The sequence below is a fragment of the Populus nigra genome, chromosome 17 (genome assembly GCF_951802175.1).
Source record: "Populus nigra chromosome 17, ddPopNigr1.1, whole genome shotgun sequence".
Taxonomy (NCBI): domain Eukaryota; kingdom Viridiplantae; phylum Streptophyta; class Magnoliopsida; order Malpighiales; family Salicaceae; genus Populus; species Populus nigra.
This window is the reverse complement of record NC_084868.1, coordinates 9,246,191-9,273,528: the sequence shown is the minus strand read 5'-3', so window position 1 is coordinate 9,273,528 and position 27,338 is coordinate 9,246,191. Positions and strand designations below refer to the sequence as shown.

At 35.4% G+C, this 27,338-nt stretch overlaps 2 protein-coding genes across 5 annotated transcripts; both read left to right on the top strand.

The window, feature by feature from the left end:
- The first annotated feature begins 4,678 nt into the window (after positions 1-4,678).
- LOC133677402 (protein virilizer homolog) lies at positions 4,679-22,500 on the top strand. Of its 2 annotated transcripts, none has more exons than XM_062099444.1 (28): positions 4,679-4,938; positions 5,037-5,125; positions 6,031-6,154; positions 6,366-7,016; positions 7,197-7,565; positions 7,654-7,758; positions 7,846-8,028; positions 11,067-11,208; positions 11,285-11,466; positions 11,574-11,659; positions 11,750-11,798; positions 12,080-12,140; positions 12,239-12,717; positions 12,791-12,890; positions 13,250-13,383; positions 13,939-14,006; positions 14,087-14,303; positions 14,725-14,940; positions 15,061-15,216; positions 15,290-15,343; positions 15,595-15,809; positions 15,916-15,985; positions 16,308-16,630; positions 18,803-18,983; positions 19,071-20,423; positions 20,529-21,320; positions 21,415-21,486; positions 22,058-22,500. In XM_062099444.1, the coding sequence occupies exons 1-28, from the start codon at positions 4,864-4,866 to the stop codon at positions 22,076-22,078; spliced, it is 6,567 nt and encodes a 2,188-aa protein (XP_061955428.1). In that variant the 5' UTR covers positions 4,679-4,863; the 3' UTR covers positions 22,079-22,500. The 2 variants fall into 2 exon arrangements, with proteins under 2 accessions (XP_061955428.1, XP_061955426.1); XM_062099442.1 differs by having other exon boundaries at positions 6,031-6,157.
- Positions 22,501-23,402: 902 nt separating this feature from the next.
- Positions 23,403-27,318, top strand: LOC133676834 (uncharacterized). 3 transcript variants are annotated; one of them, XM_062098600.1, is made up of 4 exons: positions 23,403-23,715; positions 26,029-26,203; positions 26,662-26,741; positions 26,830-27,318. In XM_062098600.1, the coding sequence occupies exons 2-4, from the start codon at positions 26,135-26,137 to the stop codon at positions 27,089-27,091; spliced, it is 411 nt and encodes a 136-aa protein (XP_061954584.1). In that variant the 5' UTR covers positions 23,403-23,715; positions 26,029-26,134; the 3' UTR covers positions 27,092-27,318. The 3 variants fall into 3 exon arrangements, with proteins under 3 accessions (XP_061954584.1, XP_061954586.1, XP_061954585.1); XM_062098602.1 differs by having other exon boundaries at positions 23,403-23,737; XM_062098601.1 differs by lacking the exon at positions 23,403-23,715 and having other exon boundaries at positions 23,758-26,203.
- Positions 27,319-27,338: the final 20 nt, after the last annotated feature.

The window sequence follows — 27,338 nt, the reverse complement described above, 5'->3', positions numbered from 1 at the left end:
CGAGCTCAATAGAAACACATATCATAAAGTACTTTTTCATCATTTAAATCTCCTGCATAATCACTATCTATGTATGCAACCAAATCTTTATTTTCCCCATTCTTGTAGAACACTTCATAATTAACTGTTCATTTTAAGTATCTTAAGATCTTTTTTTTGTTGCCTGCAAGTGTATATTCGTAGGATGCTCCATATACCTGTTAATAAGGCTTATAACAAATATAACATCTGGCCGTGTAGCAGTTAAATGCATAAGACTTTCTATGATCTGTTTATAATAAGTGTTATCAAATTTCACCACTTCTTCATCCTTCCGAAGCTTTTCTCCAGGAACAATATAATTATAAACAAAATTGCTTTTGTCCATTTCAAATCTTTCCAATACTTCCATCACATTTTTCTTCTAATTAATAAAGATGCCATCAAATTTTTGCATTACCTCAATACCAAAAAAATAGCTCATCTTCCTCAAATTAGTTATATCAAACTCAACCAGCATGGATTTTTTGAACTTAGCAAACATTGACTGATCATTGCCAGTAAATATGAGATCATCAACATATAAGCTTATAATCAAAATTTTACCTCCAATATTTTTCTTGATAAACAGAGTGTATTCATAAGGATACCTTACAAAGCCTTCTTTCATAAAATATGACTCTATATGATTGTACCAAGCTTATGGAGTTTGTTTTAGTCTATAGAGGGCCTTTTTAAATTTGTACACCTTTTGCTCACTATCTTTGATTTCATATCCGTGAGGCTGTTCAATGAACACTTCTTCACCAAGTTCATCATAGAAGAAAGCTAATTTTACATCCAACTGATAAATACTCCATCTTTTTTTAGCTGTAAGTGCAATCACCAGTCAAATTGTATCTAGATGAGCCACATGTGTAAACACTTCAGTGTAATCAACTCTATGTTGTTGAGCATAACCCTTTGCCACCAGTCTTGCCTTATATTTGTCTACTTCCTCATTCTTATTATGCTTTGTTTTGTACACCCATTTCACTTTAATTTTCTTTCTTTTATCGGGTAGGTCTGTTAATTCCCATATGTTATTCTTTTTTATTGCCTCTAATTCAAGATTCATAGCATGCCTCCATTTTTTACTCTTCACGACATCTTAAAAAAATTGGATTAACAACTACAAACATGACCAAATTGGTTCTGTCTTTTTCTTCTCTAGAAAGTCCATCTTCATTTTCATATTCCCTCATTCAGATATGTTGATTTATGGTTCTTCTGTCAGGTAATTCTGTCAGTTGACTCATCAAAAGTATAACTTTCAATTTTTCCTTTTGTTTCTCTATTGATACATGCTTTACTATCTTCGATAATGACATCTTCATCTTGGTTGTCTCTCCATTCTAAATCAACTTCAATTTGTTCTTTATGTCTCTTATTCCAATTCCAGTGCTTATCTTCTTTAAATACAACATCTCTACTCATAATGATCTTTTGAGAAACCAGATCATACATTCTATATGCTTTTGATTCTTCACTAACGCCAAGCAGGACACAACTTATACTTTTGTTATCAAGCTTTGTTCTTTTATTATCGGGTATTTGGACATGAGATACACATCTAAAGACCCTAAAGTATCCAACAAATGGCTTAACTCCACTCCAAGCTTTTTCTGGTGTTCTACCTTTCATTGCAAGTGTTGGACATCAATTTAACATATGTACAGTCCAGTTGATTGCTTCAGGCCAAAAAGTTCTTGGAATCTTTTTCTTATAGAGCATATTACGAACCATGTTCATTATGGTTCTATTTTTTCTTTTCGCAACCCTATTTTGTTGTGGTGTATATACAACTGTCAATTATCTGCTGATACCATTCCCATCACAGAAAGCATTAAATTCTTGAAAAGTAAATTCACCACCATGATCAGTGTGTAGAGTTTTTATACATGAGCCTGTTTCTTTTTCTACATGATTCTTAAAGCTTTTGAAAGTATCAAGAGCTTGTGACTTCTCTACTAAGAAATAAACCTAAGTTTTACAACTGTAATCATTAATAAAAATGATCAAATATCTTTTCTTGTTGTTTAAGATAGGTGTGATTGGTCCATATGTTTGTATGTACCAGTTGAAGAATCTGAGAAGCCCTCCAAATGCTTTTCGTTGGGAATGGATCTCTTTGTTGCTCTCCTACTAGACAGTCTTTATATAGTTCAGAATGACTATTAAGTTGTGACAAACCATTCACTATTTTTTTTTTCTGTTCGAGAGTCTTTAAGCCTTTGAAGCTTAGATGACCATATCTACAGTGTTATTAATGAGTTGGGTCTTCTTTGGTTGTGCTAAAACAACTAGACACATTTGTTAGAAATGTTGTAGGCAATATAAACATCATGTTGGAAGACATTGTGGTCTCCATAATTAAACCCTTCTCGGAATGATATATGTTACATCTTCCATGTTGAATATAATTACTAGTCCTTTCTCTTGCAGCTGGCCAATACTTAGTAAGTTGTTCTTTAGCTCAGGTATATAAAATACTCCAGTGATGGTTTGTGATATTCCATTTGACTGGAACCTTGTGTTGCCTTTTCCCTTCACGACCATATTTGAGTTATTTCCTAGCTTTATTGATTGTTGGAAACTTTCATTAAGATCAATGAATAACTCCTTCTTGCCATACATATGATTGCTACAAACTGAGTCAATAAACCACACATCCTCTTTTATTGTTTGATTATTGTCCATGTATGTCCTTAGAAGTATCTCCTCTTGAGTTTCAATAAAATTAGCCTCATTCTCTTTACTTGGACATTTAAATTGATAATGTCCTAGCTTATGGTAGTAATAGCATTCCATAATGGACTTCTCATATCTTTGTGTGCCTCTCCCTTTTCCTCTCAAAAAAATCCACCACAACCTCATCCTCTTCCTCCTCTTAAACGATCTTCATAAGTCACTTTAAAGCTTACTCTTTAATCGCAGGGCCATTCATGCATTGTTCATGCACCAGAAGACTACTTTACAACTAAGCAATAGTTAAGGTGTCAATGTCATTTGACTCCTCAATTAAGTAGACAACATAGTTAAATTTAGAAGTCATGGATCGTAAGATCTTCTTAATTACAACAACATCTCCAATGGTCTCACCATGAATTCTCATCTTATTGACTATGGTGAGAGTTCGAGCAAAGTACTCATTTCACTGATTCTCCTTTTTTCATTTGAAGAACTTCAAAGTCCTTTCTAAGAGCTTGTAGATGTGCTTGTTTAACCTATGCTATTCCTTGGTACTTCTATTTCAAGGAATCCTGCTCTTTGATATATCTTTGTTCAAGATAGTCTCTAAGATTGACCTATCAATCGCTTGAAATAGATAATTCTTAACCTTCAAATCCTTTAGCTTCTGATCTTCACTAGCCCTCCTTTGTCCTTTAGTGAGATCAACTTCCCGTGTTGCTGTAGGGATCCCATGTTCCACCAAGCTCCAATATTCCTTGGACCGCAGGAAGTTCTCTATGAGCATTGCCCAATGATTATAATGACCATCAAGCTTTGGAATCGTCGGTTGCACAAAGTTGCTTTTTATCGCCATCTACACATTAAAAAACTATTATTTTTAGAGTCTCTTAGGCTCTAATACTAAATGATAAGAACTGTTTGTTTTTGGTAAACCACAAGGGATGATAAACACATTTATTGAATAGAAGAGCTAGCTATTAAATAGCCTTATAAGCAACTAAAAAAAAAAACAAGTACACTGACAATGAACAAACTAAAAAATAGATGAACCTAAACAAACCATCCCTTAACAATATGAATTATTAAATATATCCTAATTATTAAACTGAAATCTTAGTGAAACAACTTTAACAATGTGAACCCGTTAAATTATCTTAGAGTTTTATTTTAAAGAGTATAAATACTTTTTTGTAAGATTTAATTTTAAGATTGGAATATTAGTAAAGTTGTCGAATACTGTAGCATAGAAAATAGAGATTTTTTTGCTTGATTCTTGATTGAACTATGCTCTTCAAAGAATTGACTAATATTTGTTATGATTTTATATTTTTTGTGCTTGTCTGCAGACAAAGATGTTATTATAGTCAGTAAATTGTCTATTGTGTCAAGCTTAATTATCAATCTCAAGTCTAAAGGAAACAGATCATAGATCTTGGTTCTGTGAATGCAATTAAAATTTCACTAGGTTCGCATCAATTTATCTCTCTGTTTTTTCGGGCGAAGAACAATACGCAGGAAAGGTAAATCTCATTGCATTTTGTTTGGTGCTGCAAATACCTATGTTTATGGAACAAGAGGAATTTGAGCTACAGTGGGTGGCTTCTCTGCAACAAGGAATTAATGAAGATACAGATTCTATAACACCAGAGTTGTTGATGTTACGGCAACAACGCGAATGCTTTCATCCTTTTCTTGTTCATAAAGTCACTGCTGAAAAAATTGATCTGTGTTTTCTGCACACAGCAAAGTTTTGGCATTGTGGGCGGCTTTGGAAATAGCAAGCTGTACAAGGACTTGTCATCGTGGGGACTGCAAGGGGTCTGCCCCCTGCCAACTCTACCTTGCAGGGAATACATTTATTGTTTAACAAACGACACGGCGTCTGATCTGGACTCTAAAGAAACTATCTAAAGCCGACGACGTGTCAATTCATCTATTATTTAAGCAAACCAAAAAGAAAAAAGAAAAAAAAACACACCCAGAGACCCTAGAAAGGAAACCTCCCCCTCCCTTCTCCCCCTCCCTGTGCAAATCAAATCAAAATCCTTGAGCGACGCATAAACCATTGAATTCAAAAACCCTAAAATTTCTAAACTAAGAATTAATGGTTTCCCTAACCTGACCACCTAAAAAAACATTCCTAGAGAAAGTATGGGTCGACCCGAACCCAGCGTCTTGTTCTCGCAAACTTTCGTTCATCCTCAACTGGATGAGTACGTCGACGAGGTAACTTACTAACCAATCCATCCTCTTCTTCACCGTATTACCTTCATTCTACGCTCTTCTCTTCTGAGGATGCATATTTTGAATTAATTTGTGTGCAGGTATTGTTCGCTGAACCAATTGTGATTACTGCGTGTGAGTTTCTTGAACAGAATGCTTCTTCTGCGTCACAAGCAGTGTCGCTACTGGGGTATGCCATCCATTCATGTCCTCATTCGCCCCCTTCAATTTCACTATAAAATTACAATCTTTAGTATAGTATTGATATTGTGCCTATGCTTAGTGCAGTTGGTTTTTGACCTTTTTTTTATATTAATTATTAAGATAAGTAGCAATAATGCATGTTGGGTTTTGTAATTGGAATCTCATTTGCCAATGCTATAAGTTGAAATCTGTAAGGATTGTCATTTTTGGTGAAATTAGTCAATTTATAAAGTAGAAAGAGTTTGCTGAAATTTGTTTACAAACCATGGTAGTCACGGTGTCATTATTATCTGATGCTACGACTACCTTCACAAGTGCAATATAAAACTGTGCTTCATGCAATTACACGGAAGGGTAGAAATTGTATTTGTACTTTCTTTAGGTGGTGCCCTTTTTTGTTTAAAATTTTCCAATTTTCATCTTGGGATTCTTTAAGAATATATCCTGTATGTATTGTATCACCTATAATTTTTACTAGAAGATGAAAAGATGGATTTATTTTAAAATGATATTAGGATAGATAATAATAGTGATGAAAATTGAATGCAAGTTTCACAGTTGTTCATTGAATAGCATTTGGTCGGCACTCATGGTCAGAGGTTCAAATAGTGAGCATGTGGAATCAAATGCTATATTGGGTTTGGGTTTTTTTGTTAAATTACTAACATATTCTAAATCCTACGAGGTTTTGTTAATCATGTATTTATTGGGGGTTGGATGAAAATTGGTGCACAAGTTACCTGCAAAAAAAGTAGTCATCCCTAAGTTTGTGTACTGAATTTTGCTAGAGATATGCCATTGGTGCATGCCTTGAATTAGTCAGAAGCTTAAAATGGAACATATCATATAATCTCTCTTAATCATATCCTAAAGTGTAGTTGTATCATGCAGGGCTACGTCACCTCCTTCATTTGCTTTGGAGGTGTTTGTTAAGTGTGAGGGGGAGACAAGATTTAGACGACTCTGCCAGCCATTCCTCTATTCCCATTCGTCATCACATGTGCTAGAAGTTGAGGTGGTTAGCTTTTGATTTTTCACCGCTTATTCACCCAATTTTTCGATTGCCCAATTATAGTGTGCTTTACATTCATTCAACTTTTTTGTTATTATCATTTCTTCTTAATCATGCCTTTCCCCCTCTGTTTTTTTCTCCTGCACTTCTTTCCTTAACTTTCAATAGGGAAGCTATGATTAAGCTTAAGTTTCCCGGCATGTATTTACTGCAGGCTGTTGTAACTAACCATCTGGTTGTGAGGGGCAGCTATCGCAGTCTAAGTTTGGTCATATATGGGAACACAGCAGAGGATCTGGGGCAGTTCAGCATTGAATTTGATGATAGCTCTTTAACTAATCTTGTTAGTTCTGCTGAGGGAAAGCTCGAGGATCTCCCTTTGGCATTACATTCAACTAATCGTACTGTTGAGGATTCTCTATCCTCTCTGAATGTATTATCATTACCTGTTGCTGCTTCACATATATCTGCTGAGGTTAAGCAATTTTTGCAGCTGATTTTGAAGTTGCTGGAGCTCCCGAACCTTAGTGATTCTGTACATAGAGTTCTTACTACTGTAGTGAAAGCTGTTTGTTCCTTTGTCACCCGTGATTTGTGTTGTGAAACAGTAAATCAGAAGCACATTAAAATGTGTGGATCCAAAAACATTGAAGAGTTTCACCATGTTATCAATGAGGCTAGAAATGAGCTTCTCCAAGTGCTTGGACAAGTCTTAGGAGATGAATCGGCTGAACTTTTGGCAGACTGCACATTTCTTGAGTCGGAGGCTGACTTGGCTACTTCTAAACAGCTGGTGGACATGTTAAGCCAGTATTTCTCTTTTGAAAGGAACTCCACAAATGTTGGAGCTTGCCAGCTTTCACAGGTGACTGTGCTACTGCTTGCTTAATAAATTCTTCTAAAGAATCTATTTATTGAATCTAATTCAAAAAAACATATACTCTTTCTCAGTCTGCTTGCATGCAGAAACACATGAGGCATCTTTCTATCTCCTTATCATTTTGCTAAATCTTGTCCATTTGTGATCTTGTGTCTTGATCATCAGAACAAGAGTGTCATTCTGGGTCTGAGCTTGGCTCTTTTATTGTGCTCTGGTAGAGAAAGCTGCTTTCACTTTGTCAATAGTGGGGGAATGGAGCAGCTTGCACATGTTTTCTCTAATGAGGTGCAGAATTCTTCCGCCATAATTTTACTATCACTTGGAGTTGTTGAGCAGGCAACAAGGCATCCAATTGGCTGTGAAGGATTTTTAGGTTGGTGGCCTCGTGAAGATGAAAATATCCCATCTGGTACTAGCAAAGGTTATAGTCAATTGTTGAAGTTGTTCCTACAAAGACCTCAGCATGATGTTGCTTCTCTTGCAACCTATGTCCTTCATCGGTTACGATTTTATGAAGTTGTTTCTAGATATGAGGTATGCTACCAGTTTGTGTGTTTAAGTGGCTCAGGTTTTTCCCTAAATTACAATGGTTCTAACTTGTGGTAATTTCATTCTCTTCCAGTTTTCTGTTCTTTCTGCTCTAGGGGGACTTTCTGCACTTGGAAGAGTTACAATTGTTACGTCAGCAATGCTTAACAGTGCTAAATCTCAACTTAAGATGCTCTTGGTCAGTTCTAAATTTTTAATTGCATTTGTTTTGGCAGCATGCCAAACCATAATTCTTAGTTCTTATTTAGTGACAAGTGTTATGCAGAAATTGATAAATTTGCGTGGTCCAATTGAAGATCCTTCTATAGCAGCCTCTGCAAGTAGGTCATTGATCATTGGTCAAACAGAAGGATTATTGTCATATAAAGCAACCAGTAACTTGGTTGGTTCATCACATTGCTGCTTTTCAAACTGGGATATTGATTCCCATTTGCTGGCACTTCTCAAGGTATGCTACTTTCAGACAGACATAGATACAAGTTCTTGTTCTCATATGTGACTTTTCATTTTATCTATGATGTTTCTTTTAAAGTAAATATTGCTTTTGCTTATTTCAAGTGATGAAGTCTTATAAACTTTATATCATTCACAAAGAGGTTTTGTGCCATCATATGTTATTTTGGGGAGTGATAGCTTACATGCTGATGAACATGAAACTCTATCATACACTATTATACTGAACTCATGTTTGCTTTCATTGCTGGGCTGAGCTATTCCTGAATATTTTTCATTTGTGACATTTCTTAGTGCAATCAAAATCACTGACTAGATTTAGGTTCCGATAGTGAAATCAAAATAAATTTATGACTTTCTTAGTGAAATCAAAATCACCTTTTCCAATTGATTTAAGTTGTTCTTAAACTTTTGACTCAAAGAAAGTCATAAATTTATTTGCTTAGAAATAACTGTTGACTTGAACAAAAAAGTTGTTACTAATTGAACCCAAACTTTGCTTTAATCGAAAGTTAGAATTTTTATATTTTAACTTATGGATTCTAACTAAACTACTTTACTTATTCAAAAAAGTCACTTTGTGTCATATTTTGGCAAATTTTCATGTAATTCAACTCATTTCTGCAAAAGTTATGTAGAAAAATAACTTTTGATTTAAATCAAAAGTTAAATCAAAAGTTATTTTTCTACATAACTTGTGCAGAAATGAGTTGAATTGCATTAAAATTTGCTAAATCAAAAGTTATTTTTCATAAGTCATACCAAATGAACTCTTAATATACTCATTTATGCATTGTGTGTGATGAGTTATTGGTCTTCAACTGTATTATAATTAGAATCATCACTTTTATAGACATGAGCACAAAGCCTCAAATGACTTATGTGGAGCAGGTAGGTGTGTTTCATTTTCCTTCCTGTATCCATTTCTATGCTTGATGGTGCCATGAGCTATTATCATGCAGCTTTCAGTTGGCAAGTGATGTGAAGCCTATGGTTTTTACTTTTTGTTAGCTAAGGTTGTTAAATTGCACTTTTAACTAGGATTTGTAGTGGGTCTGCTGCTTGAATTTGATATGATCTTGTATTATTTATCAGAGTATGATTAAGTGAACAATTAGAATCTTTAGATAAAAGAAAATTTTATTAATTGGCTTAATCTAGATACTAAAGCATGATAACGAATAAGTCATCCTCTGAAATATGGAAACAAAAAACATGTCATAAAAGAGAAGCCAATCTTGGTGGGTATTAGCTGAGGAACCTGAAGCATGGGACCTCTAAGAAGAAAGGAAAACTATCCTATCACTCAACAATTGTCTTGAAGGGTATTGGTTTAAAAATTCTAGCATTTCTTTCCTACCAGGTACATCATAGGAAGACAAATGATACAAAACTACAATCTTTCCTCCTTATGAAACCCACAAAAGAGGTTATAATGAAATCCACCGCCATAGATGAACAATCTGAACCACATGTCCCTCGCAAATGGGTGATGTAAAAATGGTCACAGTGAGACTCATCATTTTGATGACAAATAACACAATTTTGGGATTTTAAGGCTCTAGTAATATTTCCTTACAATTCAAGTTTACCCTCTAATTACTCAGTATGAATTTTTTTCTTCAAATCAATCAAAATGAAAATGGAGAGTAGTCAGATTAAGGAAATTTTGTGGTTAATATCAGTTTTTGATTTTTCTGGGTTCATATTATTATGATAAAGAAAGGATTAATTGCTTCTTGATTGAATAAATTGAATTAAAAAACTTCAAGCTCATTATCTTAGTCAATCCAGACAAAAATGTTTAGTGGGAACTTTATTTTTGTTATTATAGATTCACCAATGTTCTAACTCTACTCTGACAATATAATTTTTTTTAAAGTCACCCTTCTAGCTCTAAAAGCTCTATTGTTACACTTGGGGATTAAATAGCCTACTTTTTGAATTTGGTTTTCAAGTTTCTTTTATGTTCTTAACTGTTTTTGTGTGACATGATAATATATATGGAGACTTGAGAGGAAAAAATCAGAGAAAAAGCAAGAAAAGATAAAATAAAAATATAAAAGTCAGCTTCTTATTAGCTATTTACTTTGTGAAATGGAAAAACTGAAACTTATTAGCACTACAGGGATAACTTTGGGAAATTTTAAACTGTGGGCATAGCAGTGGAACACTGATGAATCTATAAGAGCAAGAATGTGGTTTACTCAAATTTCTACTAGATATGAAATGTTTTGAAACTAAGTTCCGCATAAAGATGTAGGAGCTATATAATTGCAGAATATGGGATATTTCATATCATCATTCTTTGAATATGGGAAACAGTTTGTCCCTTTCACAGTCAGATTTATAATATAACATACTTAAAACAAGCAAGCCAGGCTTTTTAATAGTTGGTCATAGAACCAGGGAGATATATAACAGAAATAGAGGGATGTGAGGTGGAAGAGAGAATGGAAATGAAATGTCCTAAAACCTGATAAAGACAGGTTAATGTTTTTTATCAACCATTCTGTTTTACACTTCTATCACTAATCTTATTGAAGTTTAATCTGTTCAAGTTGGTCATTAACTTTATGAGGCTCAATATAAGAAGCAATTTAGAAATGCCAGAAAACATGTTTTAATGTGTGATTTCATGCTTTAATATTTTGACACCAAATAAAATATGTTTTCATGCTAGTTGATACATGCAGCCCACTCAAGCCAGAAGAACAAATTATTTTACACAATATACTTTCTTTTACCAACAATGTTGTTAGCTAGATGATATATCTTATAGAGATTTTTATATCCTAGATGGGCTGCAGAATTTCTTAGAAACCACTTTTTGTGCTAGCAGTTACGTCAGGATAAAGCATCCTCACTTTGAGCGCCTTCCCCCCTAAAAAAAAAAACCCTCTGAATTCTTAATTGATATCTTGAGAGGTTCATGAGCTCTTGTAGTAGTGCTGTTTTTGTTGGCTTGTATGATGCTTTAATCTTCAAATTACCAGCTGTTTCATCATATTCAAAATGTCTTCTTGGAAGCAGGAGAGAGGCTTTCTTCCTTTGTCAGCTGCACTGTTGTCGTCCCCCATATTGCGTTCAGAAGCTGTAGATGCCATGGATACGTTTGTTGATATCGCATCAACTATTGGGGCCATACTTCTTTCACTTCTTATGTGTCGCTCAGGTTTAATTCTTGAAGTCCAATTTACTTTTTTCACAGGAAGTGAGATTGGTTTAATAAATATTGGTTTCTTTTCCAGGTTTAATTTTTCTCTTAAATTACCCCGAGCTTTGCACTACACTAATTGATGCTTTAAGGGGTGTGGGTGGTATGAATAGGGAAGAATGTGTTCCTCTACGTTATGCATCTGTTTTATTGTCCAAGGGTTTCGTTTGCAGTCCACATGAAGTTGGAGTGATTGTTGAGACGCATTTGAGAGTGGTTAGTTCCCTTACTTGAGTTCATGGTTTCTGCTTTATCTGGATTTAACTTTCATTTGAATCTCACATCCAAATATTTAATTTATCTAGATTTTCTCTTTCTTGCAGGTTAATGCTATTGATCGTTTGCTAATATCAACTCCACATCCCGAAGAGTTTCTATGGGTATTGTGGGAGCTTTGTGGCCTTTCCAGGTGAAACTGCATGGCTTTTTTAGCTTAGAAAACTTTTATCTTCAAATACACTGTTCATGGTTTTAATACATTATTGTTTGTGATGTACAGGTCAGATTGTGGGCGCCAGGCTTTGTTGGTTCTGGGATATTTTCCTGAGGTATGATAAATATGTGATGTCAACTTGCCTTGCAGCAAGTAGTTCCAATTCCATTTAAATTGCATAGACACTAAATCAGAAGTGTTAAGGCAGCATGCATGCATGATTTAAATGTTGGAGATGCAATACTATCAAGTGATGTTGAAAATTAACTCCTTCATTCCATGAAATGGCATAGGTTGAATCTTTATAAATAAAAAATTTTGTGCGATAACTTTAGTTTAGTGAATAGATGTCTTAGTTTTTCCTTAGACTAATATTCAAATTTGTTTTTTGGTTAGGCCATTTCAATCTTGATTGAAGCCTTACATTCTGTCAAGGAGTCAGAGGCAGTTGCTAGTGGTAGTCCAGAACTCTTACAATTAATTTTTAAATTGTTGGGGGTTTTACTTGTTTACTTGTATAACGGGCATGGATTGGTTGGGATTTTGTGTCTGCAGGAGCTTCTCCAATAAATCTTGCGATTTTTCACTCAGCTGCAGAGATTTTTGAAGTCATTGTCACTGATTCAACTGCATCTTCCCTTGATTCTTGGATTGGACATGCTATGGAACTTCATAAAGCGTTACATTCTTCTTCCCCTGGTTCCAATCGGAAAGATACTCCAACTAGACTGTTGGAGTGGTTTGATGCTGGTGTAGTTTATCATAAAAACGGGGCTATTGGTCTTCTACGGTATTCTGCTGTGTTGGCTTCTGGTGGAGATGCCCATTTAACCTCCACCAGCATTTTAGTGGCTGATTTGACAGATGTTGAGCAAGTTGTTGGAGATGCATTGGGTGGTTCGGACATAAATGTTATGGATAATCTTGGAAAGTTGATCTCTGATAAGTCTTTTGAGGATAATCCTCTTCGTGACTCATCCATAACACAGATGACAACAGCCATTCGGATACTGGCCTTTGTGTCAGAAAACTCAGTAAGTAACTGTACTTTTCATCCATAATACTATGATGAATTTGTGAGTTATCTCATTGCAGTTCTTTTGTTAGACTGTTGCTGCTGCTCTGTATGATGAAGGTGCTCTCATAGTTATTTATGCAATTCTGATCAAGTGCAGCTTGATGCTTGAAAGGTCATCAAACAGTTATGGTTAGTTACTAAATTTGTTTTCAGTATGTTTATTATATGAGCGAAATATGTATGTAAGAGTTTATAAAAATGATTTTGTATGATCTGGGTATTTTGTGGCTTCTTTATGATGCCTTGCTTTAGCTTTTAGGAGAGCTATTTTTTATTAGTATGTTTGGAGGATGCATTATCCACCTTTTCTTCCTGCTGTTATAGTCTCTCCTCTTGGTTTTTTAGAAGAAATTTGTTATTTTATCTTAAAACCAATTAAAAGCTTATAAAAGGGAATATAACTGGTTTAATCTTCTATTCATTTTTTTTTATTTCTAGTGATTAGCTATTTTATATATGAGACATGAACTCCATGTTGCCTTGAACAGATTACCTTGTTGATGAGGGTACAGAACGCAATTCTACATCTGATTTGCTATTGGAACGTAATCGTGAGCAGAGCTTGGTTGATCTTTTGGTACCTACTCTGGTATTGCTGATCAATCTTTTGCAGAAATTACAAGTGAGTTGCTTTTTGTGATGACTCTTACTTTTCCACCTTGATCTTCTTCGAAAGGAAATTTTATTTGAAGTAGACATGCTGATGAATGATGATGAACACTTATTTAGGGTACGAATGTATTTGTGAAATTATGAACTGGGTTAACTTGAGATGAGTCTAACTGAATGGCACAGCAACCTTGAGCTACATTCTTGGCAGAAGTCTAGGTGTTTGCTTGGTGTGTTGGTTTATATTATGATATAATACAGCTTTGCCCTTGCTAATTCTTTGCCTGGACATAATGCGATTGAAAAATATCGGGCCCTAAGAGCTGCTAAGGGGCATGTAGGTTTATGTATTTTTCTAGAACACTTTTTACTGATCACAAAGAGATGAAAAAGAGTGCAAATTGTTCTGTGACAGTATATGACTATATAAGGAGTGTCTAATTCAAAATCTGTGTTTTGTAGTTGGTTTTTTTTTTTTTTCTTTTTCACATTGTTTTTAGTTAATTTTGTTTAAGTTAGATGACTTTTCAAGTCTTTGCTAACGGAGGTGATTCTGTCATGTTCATAGGAAGCTAAAGAGCAGCACAGGAATACAAAACTAATGAATGCCCTTTTGCGACTGCACAGAGAAGTTAGGTAACTTGGCATTTTCTCATGTTTGCCTATAGTTGTGCTTCCATTGTCTGCATATTTCAACTGAATCATGGTGCTCGCAGTCCAAAGCTAGCTGCAAGTGCTGCAGACTTATCATCTCCCTATCCTGATTCTGCACTTGGTTTTGGAGCTGTCTGCCATCTTGTTGTATCCGCACTTACTTGTTGGCCCTTATATGGCTGGACTCCTGGCCTTTTCCACTCTCTTCTTGCAAATGTTCAAGCTACTTCACTGTTGGCCTTGGGTCCAAAGGAAACCTGCAGTTTGCTGTGTCTTCTGGTAAGAAAGTTATCATTATACACCACTTCACCTATTCAATTTTGTGATGTTAAACAATTCCATGATTGGGCCTAATGTTCAAGGGCTTGCTTGAGTTGTGGATCAGTCACATATCTCTAGTTTACTTCTCAGCTCTGCTAGGTGTGAACAGTTGCACATTTGGGTCATGTATGTTGACTTCTGTCCGAGTACTTGTATTTGGTTCAGATTACGCTTATATTTTTCCATCTTAAAGTCAATGATCAATGTTGTGTTTTCGACACTATTTACTTGTGAGGAGTTGTCATGGATCTCTAATTGCATTGTTTGAACGATGAGAAATAATTCTATTTAGTGATCATTTTGAAGTGAATTATTTTCCAAGTAGTGCCCATTTTTATGCAAGTGTTTGACTAGTTTTTCCCTCTAATTTTATTGCAAGAATGATTTATTTCCTGAAGAAGGTGTCTGGCTTTGGAAAAATGGAATGCCCATGTTAAGTGCGCTAAGAAAATTGGCTGTTGGGACCTTATTGGGGCCACAGAAGGAGAAACAGGTTGACTGGTATCTGGAGACTTCACACCGTGAGAAACTGCTTAACCAACTGACACCACATCTCGATAAAATTGCACAGATTATCGAACATTATGCTATATCTGTATGTATTCCTTCTTATTGTATCTCTGAAGTAACAATTTCCATTTTTGAATAAAAACAAGTGCCTCTATGCGCGACTTCAACTTACTTTTTAATTTCTTTTGGAATTTTTTTTGAGCAGGCATTGGTGGTCATTCAAGACATGCTTCGGGTTTTCATAATTCGAATTGCTTTTCAAAAGATTGAGTATGCTTCTTTGCTCCTGCAGCCCATTTTATGCTGCATCCGCAATCATCTTTCTGACTTGACTTCTCCATCAGAGATTGATGCTTACAAGGTTCTTGTGTCTGCAACTACCAAATTTTTACTTTTCACTTGTATCTTTTATTTATTTCTGTTCTCTCTTTCAGGTTTACAGATATCTTGATTTTCTTGCGAGCATATTGGAACATCCATGTGCAAAGGTTTGTTACTTCTGTGGTGTACCAATTAGTTTTTGGCATCTGCTTTTAATCCTCCCTCCCTTACCCCTTCCTCTCTCTCTCTCTCTCTCTCTCTCTCTCTCTCACTCACACACACACACACACACACACACACACACACACACACACACACACACTCACACACGTGCCCGCGCGCACACACACATACAAACACATATATGTAAACCTCATATCAGCAACTTGTTTCACTCACTGATTTTCGTTGTTATTAGGAACTGTTATTGGAGGAAGGCATTGCTGAGATGCTAACACAAGTGCTGGAAAGGTGTTTAGTTGCTATCAGTTCAGATGGAAAACAGATCTCAGATAGTAAAATTTCATTCAAGTCTGGGTTTACTTTGATCAGTTGGTGCTGTCCCGTGTTCAAGTCCTTCTCACTTCTTTGTGTTCCTCGAACACCTTTACCATACCCCGTGAGACATGATTTGTGAGTAAACATAAGATAATATTTATGTGCATTCTCTGTTCCGCCTCCCCCCCTGACATGATGGGATTTGACATTATGTTTACTGAACTTGTTGTTGGTGTATTAGGCACAGTTCTGCAAGTTTAAGTGCTAAAGACTGTTCATTGATTCTACCATATCTGCTTAAGTTCTGCCAGGTAACTCTTTGTTCCTTTCTATACATTGAGGAAGTGCTAACATACAAACTGTTTGTGTCAATTGGTTGGTCGTCTTCCTTGCTAAGGAAATGTATTTCTGATATTTGCGGGTGTCTGAGAACTTGAAAAAACTTTAAGGATGTGTAAGACTGAGAATCTTTGGAGCTTGTGGTTTGGAAAGGGAAAGGGTTAGATTCTTGCTCTTAATTATTTTGGATCACCTTGATGTTTCTGGTCCAGAAAGATTAGAAAGATTTTGAGAGGAACTTGTGTCTTGCTTCATTTGAGTCGACCAATAACTGAGAATGCCCTCATTTTTCAGGTCTTACCGGTTGGAAAAGAGTTGCTTTCTTGCCTTGCATTCTTTAAAGATTTAGGTTCCTGCAATGAAGGTCAAAGTGCTTGTGTGACGACTTTGCATCACATCAACACCAGCATTGAGGAACATGAATCTGGAAAAGGACAGGAAAGGAATGGGAATTATAATTTGGATGACATTGAATGGAGAAAGCATCCTCCTTTGCTTTCTTGCTGGATTAGGTTGTTGGAATCAGTGGATTCAAAAGATGACACCTCAATTTGTGCACTTGAGGCTGTTACTACATTATCTATTGGTGCTTTGTGCTTTTGCTTGGATAGTAAATGGTGAGTCAGCTCGTTTTTTTTGTCCATGAATTGGAGTATAATTTTAATGGTTGACTAGGATTATTGAGTAACATGCTATTGTTTTAGTAGTTTATGAAGTGTATTTATGTTGGAAAACCCTATAATCTGCATATGCTTGTAGTATATATTTTGGATGCTTGAATTTGGCCATAATTTGCAAGTGGTATTCATTGATATATGGTTTTACTAGCGTCATCTAATACACTGACCTTGTCCACATTTTCGTTTTGGTAGTGGTTTGAACTTCACTGATGTGGTTGAGTTTGAGAGCCAAATGGTGCTTGGTTTTTTAGTTTCTGGCTGATTTTGTGACAATTTGACAAGCTTGATTCACAATTTCCTTGGCCTTTCTAATCAAGCAGTTACCAAGCTGCACTCATTTATGCAATGAATAATCTTAGAAGCATTAAGAGAGCCTGTTTTGAGTTTTTTGGTCTGACAGCCATAGTGCATTGTCACCATTTGTGATGATTGCATGAGATATAAAACTCCTCTGATATAAGAGAAATTAAACAACAAATAGACTGTTTATCTATGTTTGGTATCAATAACTGGTTTTTATTTAATGAAAAGTATATTCTGAACATATATCATACGATAAACAATTATTAGTGCATTGTCACCATTTGTGATGATTGCATGAGATATGAAACTCCTTTGATATAAGAGTAATTAAATGTACTCAACAAATGAGGATAGTTATAGGTAGGATGGAGAACACTCATCGATTAAACAACAAATAGACTGTTTGTCTATGTTTGGTATTAATAACTGGTTTTTATTTAATGAAAAGTATATTCTGAACATATATCATACGATAAACAATTATTAGTGCATTGTCACCATTTGTGATGATTGCATGAGATATGAAACTCCTTTGATATAAGAGTAATTAAATGTACTCAACAAATGAGGATAGTTATAGGTAGGATGGAGAACACTCATCGATTAAACAACAAATAGACTGTTTGTCTATGTTTGGTATTAATAACTGGTTTTTATTTAATGAAAAGTATATTCTGAACATATATCATACAATAAACAATAATTTTCTATGAATGTCAAATAAGATCCATAACATTGTTAGCAGCTCTGTGTTTATATTATTTTGTATACCTGTTAGCAGACAACTATTTCAATTTTTTGTGCTAGGTTTATTATGGCATTTGAATAATTTATGTATGTTATAGGCAGTGTTGTCAAAAGACACTTGGTTGTTTGCCTAAGCACTGCAGGAGAGGCGAGGCCATAACACCTTTATTAGCCTCAGGCAATGATTTTAATGAAGCGCTATTGCTCGCCTGCCTATTTGCTGGATTTTTCTTTTTAACTGATTTATGTTTTGACCTATTTGTCCATTTTTTTAATCTACCACAAAAACAATTTAGGGGTATTTTTGTAAAAAACAAAGATTAGGGTACAAAAAAAATAAATTTTTTTTATCTCTTCTTTTTGTTATCTGCTGTCTTTTTGTTTCATTCTCACCTAATTTCTTTCTTCTTCACTCTTTCTCTCCCTCTCACCCCATGTTATTCCTTCTTTGTCACTCTCTCTTCACATGTCCATTTTAATGGTGTTATGTTGCTGAAATTTCGAACTTTTTTTTTTGTTCTTGCTGTGTTTTTTAAACTTCAGTTGATATCGTGTACTTACTTTCATGGTTTGTACAAAAATTAAAAAAATTAGTTAGTACTTAGCATATGCTACTTTACAATATTTTATATTTTCTTTTGATTTTCTAATGAGAAATATAACTTTATATGAATATGTTATGGTATTTTATATATATTTTAAAGTTAATATTATACATTTATTTTCTTTAATTTATAGCATATCGCCTTGGTTCATTTGGGCGAGTGCCTAGTGCCTCGGGCACTATACAGGCTTGGCCCGTTTTAGTGCCTTTTGCCTTTGACAAGACTGGTTCTAGGCTTCATTGATAACTTTCGGATCCTGGTTATCAATAAAACCATTTCAAATTTTGTGCTAGGTCTGTTTTGGCAATTTAGGGATTTTTTTTCTTGTCCCTAGGTTTCTGTTCATGGTTTTGAATAATTTATTATGATATAGGATTCATCATCAACTTTTGTTCCTGTAATGATATGCTGGTCATTTATCCATTAAGCTGATAGTTTCTTATTCTTCTCTTAGTAATTTGAATTTGAATGGGGTGACTGCGATAAAAAAACTTTTCGGTATCCATGATGATATGGATGGGACAGATAGCTCTCCAGAGAACATAGGTTTCATACTCGAAATGATTACACTTCTGAGTTCAAAGTTAAATGATGATGACTATCTAGCTACAGATATGAGGGAAAGTTTGTATCAAGTAAGTTGATTAAAATGTTTGTCTTTAAATTATTTCTTTTATCATCATTGGTTTTGTGGAAGCTGACTGGGTGTCATCAATTTACAGGCGTCAGATTCTGCGAAGTCATTGTTGCTATTGTTGCAGAAGCCCACTGGTTCAGTTACAATAGATGACATTATGAGCAGTGAAGGCATTCAATCTCTACCATCAAATGAGCTTCTGGTTCATTCAAGAATAAATCAGATGGCAGATGGCACTGCTGAAAAGTTTGATGGTTACCTTTACCTAGGAGGCCTTGGAGATAAATTTCTGTGGGAATGTCCAGAAACCTTACCTGATAGATTGTCACAGAATCCTTCTATGAAAAGGAAATTATCATCATTGGACGGTTCTGGCAAGCGTGTCAAGGGAGAAACTTCAGTGGCTGAAGCTACTGTACAAAATGCATTTTCACGGGGAATGGGTTCATCAACTGCTCCTTCTGGTCCAGCTCGCAGGGACACCTTTAGGCAGCGCAAGCCAAATACCAGTAGGCCTCCATCCATGCATGTTGACGACTATGTTGCTAGAGAAAGAAGTGTTGATGGTGTTAGCAATTCAAATGTTATAGCGGTCCAGCGAGTGGGATCTACAGGTGGAAGACCTCCGTCAATTCATGTGGATGAATTTATGGCCAGGCAAAGAGAACGCCAGAATCCAATGGTAGCTGTTGTTGGGGAACCTTCAGCAAAGGTTAAGAATGCAACCCCTGCGAATGATGTAGATAAGGAAAAAGACAACAAGTCTAAGCAATTGAAAACTGTTCTGGATGATGATCTTCAGGGAATAGATATTGTTTTTGATGGTGAGGAGTCTGAATCTGATGACAAATTGCCTTTTCCTCAGCCTGATGATAATCTGGAGCAGCTAGCCCCTGTCATAGGCGACCAAAGTTCTCCCCACTCGATTGTTGAAGAGACTGAGAGTGATGTTAATGGAAACAATCAATTTTCTCATTCACACACACCATTAGCATCTCATGTTGATGAGAACACCCAAAGTGAATTCTCTTCAAGGATGTCTGTTTCACGACCTGAAATGCCGTTGACACGAGAACCAAGTGTTTCTTCAGATAAGAAGTTTTTTGAGCAACCTGATGATGCAAAGAATACCATTAAGACTTCTGCTGGCTTTGATTCTATTTCAGCTGCAAGTACTTCAGGTTTTCCTCATCAGATTCCAGTTGATTCAAGGATGCCTCCACAAAATTTCTATATGAAGAACAGCTTGCAGCATTCTTCAGGATCTCGAGGACTTTATGACTCTAAAATTCCTCTGAATCAGCCACCTTTGCCTCCAATGCCACCTCCAGCAATGTCATCCATGATACCTCAGAATCATGATCCAGGCCCAACTCAGTCATCCCCCTATGTTAACTCTGGAACAGAGGTGCAGCCTCCACTTCCTGCAGCCTTCCAGGTAAGATAAGATATGCTGTCGATTTAAAAGAAATTTTATCTGCTATCCTGCTGCTACCGCGTGTTCTTCTGCATTTGTGTAATCATACTTTCCCCTCTTTTGCAGGTTCAGTCAGATTATCTATCTGCATTTGGTAGCAATCCTTCCATTCAGATGCCAGATTCCAAGTATTCACGTGCTTCTATCTCTTCTCCCAGTGGATCTGCCGGGCCTCACCCACCACTTCCTCCTACACCACCTCCCTTCTCATCTAGTCCATATAATTTACCTTCTTTAAATCCTTCTACTTCTCAATCTTCAGTATATACAGTTGGAACAAATGAGCTTCCCCAGACCTCTACTTCACCACCAATTGATCCGAGATTAGGAAATCTCTCTGTGTCAGGTGCTGGTTTAACTTCTTATATGCCACCTCCTCTAATGCCACCCATGGTTTTTAGTAGGCCAGCTACAATCCCTGTGACTCCTTATGGAAGCATCCCCACCCAGCAGCAAGGCGAGAGTCCAAATGTCTTGCAAAATCTCTCCATTCCTCAGCCTTCTGTTCAGTCAATACATCAGCTGCAGCCTCTTCAGCCTCCGCTTCGACGTCCACCACAGCCACCTCAACATCTTTGGTCACTTGCACAATCTTCTCAGCAGCTGGAACAAGGGGGGTCTTTGCAAAGTTCTATTCAAATGCAAGGCCATCAATTACAAATGCTGCAACAATCACAACTCCCTTCTGGGCATGCTCATTATCAAGCTCAGCAGCAAGAGCTTTCTCAGTCAAGGCAGCAGCTAGTTGAGCATGCACAGCCACATGTTATACATCAGCAGGGAGATGTTTCATCCCAGCAGCAACAAGATCTTGGAATGTCATTACAGGAGTACTTCAAGGATCCAAAAGCTATCACGGTACCTGCATTTTACAGCCAAGGAACATAGTTTATGGTTTTGAAATTTACATGCTTTATTTCACCTTAAAGTTAATTCTCTTGTTTTATGGCAGTCTTTATTGAGTAACAAGGAAGAGCTGTGCCGGCTTTTGGAGCAAAATCCAAAATTAATGCAGATGCTTCAGGTTATTATCATCAAATTTCTTCCTCATTTTTCCAACTCTTGTGTGCTAGTTCTTGTTTCTTACTGATGTTGAAACTGTGAAGTTACAAAAATAATTGAAGCCTTTGTATAAACAAATTTCAGTTTTTGGGCGAGAGCTTAAAGTCAAGTTGACTATTATCAAACCAAACCAGCCATAACTGAACCAAGTCAAAACAAACCACATGATTTAAGTTTCAGGCTCTCAACCCCTTGAAAGAGTTCTAAAACTGCCCTGCTCTTGAGAGTTCTGTTACAAGATTGATCACTACCATCTATGCCAAAATAAGATCATATAATGTGTAAATCAGTGTAGCAGTTGGTGATATATAAAAAGAATCAAGACCAAACCTATGCTTTTAGAAGTAAAATCCAAACCAAGTAGTTAATTTGGGTCCAGTTTCAGTTTCCCTTGTCATCCTGAATTATCAGGTGTGGTGTTGAGCTATTCCTATCGTTCAATCCTTTTGGTCTTTCAGTTGGTTTTTATGAGATTTGTGGTATTGTAATGATAGTTGTCTCTTAAATATTCATGTTTTTCTTCTTGTTTACAGGAAAGACTAGGCCAGCAATAGCATCAACTGTGGATTTAAATTTTGATCTCGTTAGCTTCTTCAGGGTACATTCAACGGAGCTGTAACTATGTGTCCATGTTGCATCAAGTCCCAGCTTCCATTATCCCATTCTGCAAGAATTGTTTTTCAGCCTTGTCCACTGAATTTTTTTGCATAAATTCTGTACAATATGATGTCATTAATTCTTGTTGTACTGTAAATTATCATTAAATTGCCTATTATCTGGTTATTTTTTCCAAAGACGACAATGTTGGCTTCCAGGTTCCCAGTATTGGTTGTTTCCCTCTCCAAAATATGATACAATTTTGCTGTAAACTGTATGAAGTTGTAGGATTAGTTGTCTTATAACTTGAAACTGTAGAGTAGATAATGCAAATGTGGTTATCTTATTGTTATCAGAAGAAGTCAGAATCTTGCCATCATTTCACTCTGATTGCTGTGAAGAGTCATGGTTGTTGAATGAGCCTAAATTTCTGTTTAAGGTAGGAAGTTGTGGCTTCCTATGTCTAGTTAATTCCTTGTAGCTCCTTCATGTTCTTGAGTTAGATTGTTGATCTGATCTCGGAAGCATTTTTATACGACATCCTCTTGAGGTTTTAGTTCAAGATGTTGCTTCATTTTCAAAATTGGACACTTTCACTGATGCGGTTTCTGTATATTTTAGTTGCAGAATGGGAGAGTTACCTGGATAATGGAATATATATATATATATATATATATATATATATATATATATATATAATTTTTTGAATAATATGGGTGTTTGATTAATTTGTATATATCTTGATTAATTTTACAAGTCTTAAAATTAATTATAAGTTTTAGTGGTATTGAGAGGATTTGAAGTGAATTTTAAAGAATAAATTTAAGAATTGATCAATTGACACTGTATTTTCATCCCAATGTTTTTTCATGTTTAAAATATTGAACTTCCAAGCTTTCATTCAATGAAGCTCATTTAATTTTCATCATATTTTTTTATGTATTTTTATTTGTTTTATAAAAATAAAAAATATAAAGGATGAATTTAGAGGAAAAAAAGAAGAAAAGGAGTTAAGATGATAAAGGATTAATGAGAAATAAAAACAAAAATAAAAGAAAAATTACAAAATAATTTTTTTCAATATTATTTTTTCTGGTTTGCAGGGATGTCTATAATATAAATGCATAAACATAGATAATTTTTTTTAAAATTAATTTTTTTTGATATTTTTAAAGATTATTTTACTAATGTTAAAAATTAAATTTTAAATAAAAAAATAACTTGAATAATATTTCCCACGATCTCAAGCAAACTAGCCTACAAAACCTAATTAAAAAACAAAAAGAAAAGATAAGAAAAAACCCAGTCGTGATTCCTTCTCTCTCAACCGTAACCTTTGTTCCACAAAAATCCTACTGCCCAGAACATTAAAGTCAGCCGCCTCTTTCATACGGTTTCTGTTATCACAGCAACTCCAATCATCCATATATTTCACAGCAGCTCCAGTCACCGATCAACTAATCCACCAGGTTTCTCCATCAGCGACACCCACAACCGCTCCAGCAGCAAGCTCTCTCAACGCTGCTCCTCTTTGTCAGCACCAGCAGCACCCCACCACCAACCAGATCGTCTTCTTCTTTTCATTACTGCTTTAGTAAGCCTCAAGACTCCAATAGGTTCCCTTTAATTTCCTTTATAATCAAACTGTCAATCTGAGGATTTTACTTGTTTATGTATTTGCTTATTGTGATTCTTTTAGCTTTGCTGTTTTGTTTCCTTATTCACCAAGTGCTTCCTCGTTAAAATATTAAATCTTGACGAATGCTTTCTTATACGGATGCTTTTTGTCTCTAAAGCAAACAGGTGTTTTTATTTACTTTGCACTTTGTGCTGCCTAGCGTGTGTTTTAGTGTGCTTGTGCAGTATAGAAATACTAGGTTAGGTTGATAAAGTAATCTTGTCTCTTGTATTTTGTGCGCCTAGACTTGATGTTTTTATTTAATGTAATCGGATCAAGCAAAAAGTGTTTAGAGGAGAAGTGAGAATGGACTCTAAAGATGACGAAAAGAGAAGGGTTTTTTTCGCCTCTGGTAAACGATCTGTCTAGGCTGGTTCTAGATTTTGAATTGTCATGCTTTAATGCTAGGCTACTAGTAATTGTCTTAAGGTTATGATATGAACATTCATAAATGATAGTAATGATAGATTATTTTAATTTCTCTGTAAAGAAAATGTTCCCCTAAAACCCTTGAAGCTCACTGTTAGTTTGTTTAGGTATGGGAGGAATGGACCAACTTTTTATTGTTTTGACCCCAATTGTAAACCACTTTGTCATAAACCTATTCTTGGCCCCTAAATTTTTTTTCCCATGTTTTTTTTTTAAATATGAAATTTCAAAATTTGTAAAAAAAGTTTGTTTTTTCATCAAAGAATCAATTTGTGAGTAGAGTATAATCGTTAAAAGGGTTCAATTCCATAGAAGTTGAAACTTTGCGGTTTCAAAAAATTTAAGGTTTTGTTTTTATTAAAGATCGGTAAAATCCCTAAAAGGGTTCTATTTAGAACTTCATAAAGATAAAATACAAATTGTGTAAGCAAGGGGAATGGGTCAAAGCCTAATTTACCTTTTTTTCTGATTCCGCGCCTGAGTTTTTAAATTGAGGATGAGGCCATGTTGCTAGGCTTGGATTCCAAATCACTGTCTTATGTCCTAGAAACCTTTACCTCTTAAAATTAACACAGGCATAGTTTAGGCAAAACCTTAGCATACAAGTACAATAAGTATATTTTATCTTTAAAAGTGAACACAAAACAACTTACTTTAGATAGATTATTTTAGAGTGATTTAATTTTTTTTTTAACATAACTAGTTCTTTACCTAAAACCTTTAGAAAATTAGTTAGGGTTTTTAATTATTATAAAACTAGGTGGCAACTTCTTTTTCTTATTTTTACCTTTTTACATAATAGCTTCGCTGAGATATCCCCTGTGAAAAATTAAATTGTCTTCCTCAATGTCTTAAGAAATAGGCTAGTTCACACAATAAGACCATTTAATACTAATACTGCAAGAGATTTTTTTTGTTTCCATTTTACCCATTAGATTAAGGAATGCTTCAACCTTTATATACGAGATCATAATCTGTTACAAGTGCATTTGTATTATAAACATGTTGTAATAAAAAAATGAATTTCGGTTTTATGATTTATGATGCATGAGACCAGTTGAAATATGGTCCTTATTGATACTTTAGAACTACTATGTTGCATTTTGGACATTTAAATACATTAACAAAGAGCCTAAGAATGAGCTGGGTCAAGGAAGGTGCTGCAAATATGGTATTTCGTTGCAAACATTGAAACTTCATAGTTTTCTATGTACGAAGTTTAAAACTTTGATTCAATCCAGCAAACTCTAATGCTACACCAACTTTGTGTGCTTCTTAATGCCATTTCCGCATATTGAAGAAACTTGTGTTTTTTAATTATGGGTTATGATTTTTTGTCATTTGGATATTTGATACTTTTTTAATTATGGGTTATGGTTGTTGTCATTTGGATATTTGATATTTAATTTGTTTTTTGTATTTTGGATATTTGAATTATATTTGTCAATTTGAACTTTTAAGCCTTTAAATTGTGATTTGCCTTTTGGATTAATTAAAAATTATGTTGAAATTGGGGTTGGAATTTGTGTTGAAATTGAGGCAGACTTAAATTCAGCTAGCTGAATCAGTTTCATGTAGTACATCATTGACCTAGTGGGCTGACGACTCAGGTTCTTCAGGCCACAACAAAACAATCCATTCCCTCCCTAGAATAAGAAAAAGCACCAGCATCCATCCAGCACTACGCAATCCCACAAAACCAAACACACGCACAAGCATGAATACCGACTCTCTCTAGTTTATCTCGACTGACAGATATGTTTCTCATCTTTTGCCTTCCAATTTTCTGCTTCCTATCAGGTGAATTTGGAACCCTAGCTTCCCCAAACTTGTTTTCAAAGCATTGAATGAATGGAAAATTATAGAATCGCAAGTGCAAGTTAATTGAAAAGATTAGCAAATAGCAATGAGCATGGAGGCAGCTCAGAAAAAAACCCCTGCACAGATTATCAGATTAGACAATGCCTTCAAAATGGTAACAAAATCCTTCTCTTTTCATGTTTTTTTATACTATAGCTCTGCTTATTTTTATGTGCGGTTTTCCCCTTTCTTCCCTTGCACTGGTCAGTTTTTCAACACCCTAGAAAGCATAAGAGAGAGACAGGCTTCAATGCTGTGATTCAATTATTAGTAACTATCAGGTTTACCAATTTCAAGTTGCTGTTTGTGGGAAATTTTTGAGAGTGTAGAGCAGTCCACTATAGTTAGTGAAACAGAAACCCCATATTTTCCATGAATCATAAGGTTTGGTGATGATTTTTTTAGTAACCCTATCCTGTTCATAAGAAAATAGCAAATGACATTGTAGATTCAGGAAGAAGTGGAGTATAGTTAGAATGAAACATTGACTTTCAATCTAGTGGAAGTGCAGCAGAAATTTTACCTCTTTTGTGTTTTGCTCTTCCTTTTGTTTCTTAACATTGCTGTGTGCAGGCTGGACAATGGGTCAATAACATGAGCAAGGCTGTAGAAGATGAACCAGCAGAAGTAGAATCAGAGGGCCGGCCTTCTAGGTAGTATAACCATCTTTATATTTTCAATAGAGGATTTTGCTGCGTCATTATGAGCTGTATGTAAGAAATCTTTGCATGTATTTTTTAGGCTCGGACTTGGTGCAAAAGAAGTTCCACGCCATTCTAAAGCTAGACTGTCAAATGACCCTGTCGAAAGGAGGTTATATGCCAAGTTGGAAGCTGGAAAGAGAAGAGCTGCTAAAATTATTGAGGATTCCATTGTACCAGCTAGAGATTGTAACGAGGATGATGACAGTGATGGAGAATTAGAAAGCAGAACCAGTACATTTGCAAAGAAGAGACCAGGTCCTCAAGTACAATCTCTACAAGTTAAGAAGAAACAAAAGTAACTTGTTACCTTTGATGGCCCCCCCCCCCATTAGAGAATTATCATAGCATCCTTTTGAAATCTCATGATCTTTGATTGGTGTAGCAAGCTGTAGGACTTCGCAGCTGGGAATCCTTCTTAGCTTAACATGGGTCATAGACACTAGAATCTGTATAGGAGCTTGATGGGAATTGGTGTGAGATATTATGGGATGCGGACAATTTAAAAGGAAATTTTTTTAGTTTTAAATTAATATTTTTTTAATGTTT